At 35.0% G+C, this 10,073-nt stretch overlaps 1 protein-coding gene across 1 annotated transcript; it reads left to right on the forward strand.

The window, feature by feature from the left end:
• Window positions 1-5,899: 5,899 nt before the first annotated feature.
• On the forward strand, window positions 5,900-7,610 carry TIGD4 (tigger transposable element derived 4). Its single transcript, XM_023226268.1, has one exon. It carries the CDS (start codon window positions 5,986-5,988, stop codon window positions 7,522-7,524), a length of 1,539 nt encoding a protein of 512 aa, XP_023082036.1. The 5' UTR covers window positions 5,900-5,985; the 3' UTR covers window positions 7,525-7,610.
• Window positions 7,611-10,073: the final 2,463 nt, after the last annotated feature.

Raw genomic sequence — 10,073 nt, forward strand, 5'->3', positions numbered from 1 at the left:
ATCAGCAGAAATGTTTTCCTATTTTTCCTTACTTGTGATGTCCCTATCCATCCTTTACAGTTGAGTTCAGATGCTACTTCTGTCATAAACCCATTATTTATCCTCCCTTTGAGAATTCATTTTTCCCTCTCTTTGGATCTTGCAAGCCTTTGATTCGAGCCCCCATTTCAGTCAGTTTTGTACGACTGTTTTGCATGTTTTCCCATGATAAATAAGATGCTTTTTGGGAAACTGAACTTTGGACTTATTTGATTATCTTATAGCACCAGGAAATTGACTAACTCTAGTCGAGTTACGGAAATATGTTGTCTGCTGCATACCAGGCAAGTTCCAGAATACCAGCAACTCCTGCTACTTAGGGTAATGGCACAAGCAGGATTGAGTGGATATAGTTGCTATCTATTTGTAGAAGACAGTGAGTGAGTGCTTTCTTAAGTTTGGAAAGTAGTTGATTTTCTGCAGAGGGGTATAAACTACTGATAAAAGGAGAATGACTCATTACCCCCTAGAGATTCTGAATGGGAAGAATGCCAGCTTTATGTTTTCTGATACTGATTTTTCTTAATAACTTGGCGCAAAAATAGAACATTATTCTAAGATGACTGTTATAGAGGGGAAAAAAAGGTAGAACATTAGAGTTGTAAAAATGTGTTTAACTATAAAGAAGAAAAAACTGAACGTATTTATAATTCATTTACCTAGAGAGAACATTCAACATTTTGGTCAATGTATTTTTTTTCTTTATATCTATGTAGATATATATTTCTTCGTTTATTTAACAAATTGTTATTGACAACCTATGGTTTACTGGAAGTGAGCTGTGTAGGAATAACCATGAGTCTCTGCTCTGATGTAATTTTTAGTGTGTATGTTGTATTTGTTGACATATGATTTTATATTTTGCTTTTTTCACTTAATATATCATGGACTTTTTTTCATATCATTAAATATTCTTTGTGTGGCACAGAAGTATTTCAGCATGTAGATATTTCTTAATTTATTGAATGAATCCTTTTTGTTGTATATTTTCAATTTTGTCTGTAATTATATAGCAATGCAGGGAATAGTCCTATGTAGTAGGTAGAATTCTAAGATGAACTCCAATGACCCTTACCTTGTATAATTCCCTCTCCCTGTGAACATGATGGGATACTACTTCCGTGAATATGTTATGTTACTTGCAAGGGAATTTTAAAGATGTAATTAAGGTTGCTAATCAATTGACTCTGAATTAATCAAAAGGGTGGTAGTCTAGGTAGACCTAACCTAATCAAGTGAGCCCTTTAAGAACAGAGAGTTTTCTCCTGCTTGTGGCAATAGAAGAAATCAGAGAGATTCAAAGTGTGAAAGAGATTCTACAGGAGGAATATTCTCCATTGCTGAAATGAAGAGGGCCACAGACAAGGACCTGAGGGAAGCCTCTAGAAGCTGAGAGTAGTCCCTGCCAACAGCCAGCAAAAAAAAACTAGGGACCATAGTCCTACAACAGCAAGGAACTGAATTCTGCAAACAATCTGATTGCGCTTGGAAGCAAATTCTTCCCCAGAGCCTCCAGATAAGAGCCCAACTTCTGACCAACATCTTGATTTCTGCATTGTGAGACCTTAAACAGAGGACCCAGTTGAGCCCACCTGTACTTAGGATCTACAGAACTGTGAGATAATAAATGGGTGTTGTTTTAAGGCATTGAGTATATGGCAATTTGTTGCATTAGCAATAGAAAACTAATACATTTGTAAGAAATTATTTTTATATCTATAATTATTCTTTTGGGATAAAATCCTTGATATAGGCTGGGCACAGTGGCTCATGCCTGTAATCTCAGCACTTTGGGAAGCAGAGGTGAATGGATCACAAAGTCAGAAGATCAAGACCATCCTGGCTAACACGGTGAATCCCCGTCTCTACTGAAAATACAAGAAATTAGCCGGGCGTGGTGGCACATGCCTGTAGTCGCAGCTACTCGGGAGGCTGAGGCAGGAGAATCGCTTGAACCCAGGAGGCAGAGGTTGCAGTTAGCCAAGATTGCACCACTGCACTCCAGCTGAGATTGCACCACTAGGCGACAAAGAGAGACTCTGTCTTAAAAAAAAAAAAAAAAAATCCTTGATATAGACTTGCTAGATAAAATGTTATACACAGTTTTAAGGTTTGTATATCATATTGCAAACTTGCCCTCCATAAGCATGTTGTAACAATTTATGTGCCTCCTAACAACCTGTTACCTCACCCCAGCAAACACTAGATACTGACATTTTGATAGGCAAAAACAAAAATGTATCTCTTTTTTTAAAAGAAGATTTATGTTTTTCTTATTAATAGTAGGATTGACCGTTGTATTTTCTTTATTTGAAATTAATTTGGTGAGTATTTTTTGATGAATTGATTATTCTTATTTTCTGATTAGCTTAAGCGTTGACATAGAGAAAATATTCCCTAACATGTAGAATAGTATTTCTCTGCTGTAATATTTTCAAGAGGGAAAATGATTAATGAGCTTGAGAGGATGACTGTTCTGAGAAATATTAGCTGCTGCCATTACTCCTTGCAAAAGAATATCCCAGATGTTATACTGTTGGAGTTTGGAGAATGTCAGCTTCATTGATCAGGTAGTATTGATGCCTTATTCTTTTCTAGGGAAAAAGTCTAATTTGTCTGTTTGGCATTAGAAATGTGATTGCTTTTAGGAATAAAGATACATTGTATCTTATCATGGAAAATTGTAGCTTTGACTAATGTTAACTCAGGGGAAAAACCTAATCTTTCTAAATAAAGTTATCACATTTTCAATTTTCTCAAGATAATGAGTAATCTCTGATAGTATATATTATATCGCTTTAACCAGGATGGGAAAAGAAGAAATTCAAGTTACTTTTTCTATAATGGTTATTTGACATGGTAGATTTTATTTCTGATAAATGAGATAAGGCAGGAGGGAGAGAGGAAGGAAGGGAGGGAGGAAGAGAGGGAGGGATTAGGGGAGGGAGGAAGGAAAGGAAGGAGGGGAGGGGAGGGGTTGGGAGATTCTCTTAGTAAATTTGGTTGGTTTTGTCTTTTTTGAAAAATTGGTTCTTGCTACATCAATTTCTGAAGGTTGGTATCTTCCTAATAAGAGCAAGAATTTTATTTTTATTTAGAAATAATTGCATATTTACAGGAAATTGCATGAAAATGTAAGAAGAGATCCCATATACAAGCAAGATTTTTAATGTTAGTTGTATGGTCAAATCTTATTACTAAGGTCAACCCTCCCTAACAGATAGAGTTGCTATTTGTGTTCACAGAATTCATAATGGCCTATTTTTCCTAATGTTGCTTTTTATTTTTTTAAGACATTGGAAATGCTGGCTTAGGTTGGTGCTGGGAGCATAGAATCTGTAACTATGGTCACAGGAGGCCCCACCAGTGTGATTCAAAGCTACTGTAATATAGTGAAAAGAATGCTGACTTGACATTTAAAAGCCTGGACTCTAAACTGCTCTTAACCACATGGTAACTGTGGGACCAATGAAATCCAGTTTTACCTTCCTCCTTGGTTATTTGGAATATAGGTAGTAAAACCATTTAAAAACTAAAACCCAGGGCTGTCATTATTTTTAAGACTTTTTTTGAAACGACACTTTTTTAAAAAAAAAAGAATTCCTTTACTGGTTGTAATTCCTATGATAAAAATTCCTCCTTTGAGTTGGACAACAAGGGCAGAAGAATTTTGGCAAAAAGTTTTGTCGAAAGATTTTGTGCGAAAAGGTGCGCATCATCTGGGAAACCTGGAAGCCCAGCAAGAAGAATGGAGTGCCCACACACACAGAAGTAACACCGCTCATCAAATTAGCTTGTTATTATCTTGGCTGCTCCATGGATTCTGATAAGGGAGGTGCTGACTTGGGAAAGTAGAGGTGAGCCCATCTGGGGCCATGTGACTGTTCTCATGGCTTAAGAAAAGCCCTGCTTTAGGCCGGGCCCAGTGGCTCATGCCTGTAATAGTGTAATAGTAGCACTTTGGGAGGCTGAGGCAGCCAAGGCGGGCAGATCACAAGGTCGAGATTGAGACCATCCTGGCCAACATTTTGAAATCCCGTCTCTACTAAAAATACAAAAATTATCTGGACGTGGTAGTGTGCACCTGTAGTCCCAGCTACTCAGGAGGCTGAGACAGAAGAATCACTTGAACTAATGAGGCAGAGGTTGCAATGAGCCGAGATCGCACCACTGTATTCCAGCTTGGTGACAGAGTGAGACTCCGTCTCAAAAAAAAAAAAAAAAAGGAAAGGAAAGCCCTACTTTGAGTATAGATTTAAGGTGGGATTCTTGCTTCTGTTTGCAAGTAGGATTTTATAAAGTTTTCCAAATTGTAGAATCACAGAGCCAAAAGACATGAGAGAGATAATGATGATGAGATCATCACCATCCATTTGTTGAGCACTTTCTTAAAGTACTAAATACTGTGCTAAGTGCTTTACACTCTTTCATTGAATCCTTTTGAATGCACAATAATGAGGTAGGTGCTGTAGTTACTCCCATTTTACAGATAAGGAAGCTGAAGCTTCAAATGGTTAAGTAAATGACCTGGGATCACATGAGTACTAAATAGCAGAGTCACTTCTCAATTCAGAACTGCCTGGCACTTTTTTTTTTACAGATAGAAAGTAAAGGACCTGAGATGTTAAGACTCGTGGTCACTCCTTCCTATTCTTAGTCTACATCTTTCTCTGCATTATGCCCTCCTAAATGTTTGTTACTATGCCTTTTGTCCAGTATCTCTGGCCTCTGTACATTCAGCTAATGTGTCAAATTAATACAAAAGTTACTGAGTTCTTAGCCCACTAACAGGATAAGGGTTAAAAAAAAGAGAGAGAAGAGAAAAATTTTAAATAATAAAAATAAAAAGGTACTGGGTTTTTAAGCTTTTAGGTCAAATGGGATTTAGATTTTTTAAAAATAAAATTGTACTTGAATTTTTAGTGAAGCATTTTCTGTCAGACTCCTATAAAAGAGACACTGTCTCCCATGTGCTATTAAAAGTTGAACCTTGTGACTACTGTCTGACTATGTTTTCTTTTGGAGAAGTTAGAGGGTGCAGTCTGTGACCTCATGTGAAAAATAGCCACCAAGCATCTATCCAGCATCATTTTTAGTTCTTTAATTTTGGTAAGCCCACATTTTCAAACTAAATTAAATTTATCTGATTTATTTCAGAACTATATATTATAAAGCATTCAAAGGCAAGTGAGAATTCAAATCTGTAGAACAGAGCTAGAGAGCTTTTTCAGAGAGACCTTTTGGGAGGTAAGCATTTCTCTTGGAAACTTTATTGTATTTTCAGAAACATGTTTCTATTATTTTCATTATTAAGAGCAAAATAATTGGGTATAAGCATTATTTTTAATATTCAATTGACATATTGCTAAAATTGCTTTTTTCCTTTTTACATTTTGAAAAAACAGAAGAAGATATACTGGCAACTTCTAGACGGATTCTGCCATTTTCTTCTTTACCATGAACAAACTTGAAAATTAATGGGTAATAGTTGCATGGAAACTTTTGAACGTTTTTTCTTCTTGTCTCTGAGGCCTTCTATGGAGAATTAATAGGAGGTTCAATGTGTGCCTGGATAAAATGGATCATCTTAAAGGACTGAAGTTCCAAAAATACATCAGCCAGACTGGACAGGTTTGATATAATGAGATTTCTATTTTAGCTTGACTTCTACAACTCTGAATAAGCTATAAACTGAGCCATACAAGGTTCTAGGAAGGAAGTTTCTCTTCTAAAACATTCTAGTTGCATATAACATTTTTCTTCTTCAGATCTTTGAAAAAGCATATTTTGTCATCAAGTTCCTACGAAATAAGACTATCAGACACTTACCAACTTTTAGTATATGAAGTAGGATAGAAAGCAGCAATCTATATCATACTGGAAAACAATTAAAGAAACAGTCACCAGGAAGTAAGAAGAGTAATCTCTACATAAGCACTGGCTGAGATGGCAGAAGCTTCTGCGGATGCCTCTACTCTGCCCGTAACAGTGAAGAAAAAGAAAAGCCTATCCATTGAGGAAAAGATTGACATCATAAATGCAGTGGAAAGTGGCAAGAAAAAAGCAGAGATTGCTGCTGAATATGGAATAAAGAAAAATTCATTGTCTTCTATTATGAAGAATAAAGACAAAGTTCTAGAAGCCTTTGAATCTCTAAGATTTGATCCAAAGAGAAAAAGACTGAGAACTGCTTTTTATACAGATCTGGAAGAGGCATTAATGAGGTGGTATCGAATTGCTCAGTGTCTAAATGTACCAGTTAATGGTCCGATGTTACGTCTAAAAGCTAATGATTTTGCCCAGAAACTGGGCCATAATGATTTTAAGTGCAGTAATGGTTGGCTGGATCGTTTTAAATCCAGGTATGGTTTAGTATTCAGAGCTCAACCTGTAGAAGCTACAGGTGTATCAGTAGACCCTTCGACTGTCTGGTACCAAAATGTACTTCCTTATTATTTAAATGATTATCATCCTAAAAATGTTTTTAATATAAAAGAGACTGGGCTGCTTTATCGAATGTTACCTACCAATACATTTGCATTTAAAGGTGAAACATGTTCAGTTGGAAAGTTATGCAAAGACAGAATAACTCTGGTGGTTGGCACAAACATGGATGGCTCAGAGAAACTTCCTTTGCTTGTCATTGGAAAAAAGAGAAATCCACATTGTTTCAAAGGTTTAAAATCATTGCCTGTGTGTTATGAAGCTAACAGAATGGCATGGATGACCTCAGATGTATTTGAACAATGGATGCAAAAGCTTGATGAGAAATTTCAAGCCCAGCAACGAAGAGTGGTGATTTTTGTTGAGTCTTTTCCAGCACATCCAGAGGTAAAGAACCTGAAGTCCATTGAGTTAGCATTCTTTCCATCATGTTTATCTTCCAAATGTGTAGCTATGAAACAAGGCATTATTAAAAGCCTTAAAATCAAATATCGACACTGTCTTATCAAGAAATTTTTAAGCTCTGTTGAAGGTAGCAAAGAATTTACATTTTCACTGCTAGATGCAGTTGATACATTGCATCTTTGCTGGAGGGCTGTAACCCCAGAGACTATTGTTAAAAGCTATGAAGAGGCAGGATTCAAATCTCAAAAAGGAGAAAGTGATGTAACAAGTGCAGAGAAGGATACTGGTCTGGATTTGGTTGCTGATGCTCTGGGGGCAGGAGTAGAATTTCCTGAAGGTTTATCTATAGAAGAGTATGCTGCCCTGGATGACGATTTGGAGACGTGTGAAGCAGCACCAAATGGTGATTCCGTATGTACCAAAGAAAGTAAATCAGATGAAACTGGATTTTACACTTCTGATGAAGAGGATGATGATGGATCTCCAGAAACTGAACTCCCTTTGCCATCAAAATCTGAGGCAATAACTGCTTTAGATACTCTGAAAAAATTTCTCAGAAGTCAAGATATGAATGACGGACTTCAAAATTCTTTAGCAGACCTTGAAAATTTTATTAACTCTTTATCACCTAAGTAACTATGTATTGTGTATCTGAGGAGTAATAGCTTTTCCTGATACATTTTATTATATATGGTATGTAAAGGAGTTACACCACATCGCCTAAACATAAAAAATGAAAACCTAGTAATCCTTGGTTTAATTGCAAAAACCTTTGGTTTGAGTAGCAAAACTCCCTAGTAAATAATGATTGAATAAAAAATACAGATTTCTATTTAACAAGGTTTTAGGGAGTAAAACATGTATGTCAAAGGGCTATATTAGACAGATATGGTCAGTATGTCAAACATAAAAGGAACTCTTCCGCTATATTTACACATTGAATTGGTGATTTCTATTTTGTTTTTTAAATTTCAGATTATGTTCTAGAATATTTTAATTTACTTAATCTAAGAAAGAAACTCTAGCAATAGTTTACTTTTTTATAAAGATATATATATGCATTCTAACTAGACTTTTAAATATCAAATATAAAGTAATTTTAAATTATTTTTCACATAACTAGCTGACCTTTCTAATAAGAAATTGTGGAAAACTGCTGAAAATAAAATCGGACCTTAACTATATACCAAAATGATTAAAAATATGAGTCTTACTACTTTCAAGTTATTTGTATATCAGGTCAAATGAAACGCTGTGACCCTATCAGATTTGTCATCTATAACCAGAAGCTATGGATTCTTCCTAAATATTTATATGTGTATTTATGTTTAATATAAAAATAGATTATTGAAACATTTATTAAACTCTTATGATATTTATAGTTTAATAGCTATGCCTAGAGATTTTTCTAATTTTAACAGCTCAAGCTTTTATTCTATAATATTTAATTATTTTTTGGATTTTACTGAATTTTATTTTCAGGTAAAACTAAATGTCCTTTTAGCATATTTTGATGTATGTAATCCTTTTTTCCCCCAAATTTGATGGGTAACCCTTTGGATTAAAATTCTGTTTGAGGAAGTTTTATCTATAGAATGTTTTAAAATATTGTATGAAATTAATTGACTTCCATCTATAAAGTAGTCTTTAGATAGTAGAAAATTGTAACAATAATTTGTGAGACTTTTCCATTGTTAAATTTTAAGTAATTTGCTTATTTAACTTACTACACTCGATTTAGTGTCCCCTTTGAAAAAATATTTTATAAAAATGTAAAACATACTGATTATTTTCACTATGAATTATTAGTCTGCCAACAGATGACACATTTGGAAGGAAATATCTATAGAAAGCATTTTTATTTTTCAACTGTTGATTTATTCTGCTTTTGAGAGTTGGTAATAGTAAGCCTTAAAATGTATTAAAATTAAAGTTTCTTTTAGAATGAAATAAGGATTACTTAAAAGCATTTTATTAGTGATTTGATTTAAAGTTGTAATTTGGTACAATCATGGGTCTAATGGAGCTCTTAAGAGTTCCACCTTTAACTATAGTACTTGGCATATATTGGCTCCTCAATATATTTTTTTCTTCTTTTGTGATCTGTTTTATGTAATCATTCCAGATATTCAATGATAAAAGAATCATTATCTCCATTTTTATAGATGAGGAAATTAAAACCTAGAAAGATAAAATGATTTGGTTAAAAATATCTCAGAGCCAAAACTAAAATGCAGCTGTTCCCTGTCACCTAGTCCTGTATTCCTCTATGTACCACGATGCTTCTTATCTATACTCTATGAAGGAAAATTGTATTATTTTCTTCCCTTGAGTTTAGGGGACTGAGGACGAAGAAAATATGCTGGATCCATGCTAGTAGCACTATTCATAAGATGTCTTCTGAGAACACTATTACTAGTGAAATACTGGGATGCCATCAGCTTTGGTAACTCTGTACCAGTCAATCACAGAGTTCTAGTGTAGTTCTTTGAAAATATTTAAAATAAGTTCAGTATTTCCAACATACTGAAAGCACCCTCTTTTTTTCTCTTATATGACATGATCCATTCCATAAATGGATCATCATCCATTCCATGATCCGTAAATATTTCTGAGGTATAATGTATCTAAAGATAATATAAGACAAGGCTGGGCATGGTGGTTCACATCTGTAATTCCAGCACTTTGGGAGGCCAAGGCAAGAGAATCACTTGAGCCCAAGAGTTCGAGACCAGCCTGGGCAACATATGGAGACCCCATGTCTACAGAAAATAAGAAAATTAGCCAGATGCAGTGGCGCATGCCTATTGTCCCAGCTACTTGGGAGACTGAGGTGGGAGGATTGCTTGAGCCCAGGAAGTTGAGGCTGCAGTGAGCAGTGATTGTGCTACCGCATTCCAGCCTTGGTGACTGAGTGAGATCCTGTCTCAACAAAAGTAAAATTAACTAAAAAAAAAAAAGACAAAGCTATTATAACTAAGAATTAAAAATGCCCACAGATTTAAATTCAAAGATAAATTGTTACTGTGTACTCTTGTAGTTGAGAAGACATCTAAGCAATTTTTTGAACAAAAATTTTAGAAATTTTCCTCAGATAATGACAATCACTGCTGCATATCTTGCTCCTGATTTATCTTCTATATACACAATCATTACAGAGTTAGAACTAAATATTGCTTGTCTTT

Source organism: Piliocolobus tephrosceles, chromosome 3 (assembly GCF_002776525.5).
Source record: "Piliocolobus tephrosceles isolate RC106 chromosome 3, ASM277652v3, whole genome shotgun sequence".
In the NCBI taxonomy this organism is placed as follows: domain Eukaryota; kingdom Metazoa; phylum Chordata; class Mammalia; order Primates; family Cercopithecidae; genus Piliocolobus; species Piliocolobus tephrosceles.

Excerpts from the sequence above, each read along its gene's own strand:
- TIGD4 (XM_023226268.1), top strand. The coding sequence starts at position 5,986 with ATGGCAGAAGCTTCTGCGGATGCCTCTACTCTGCCCGTAACAGTGAAG.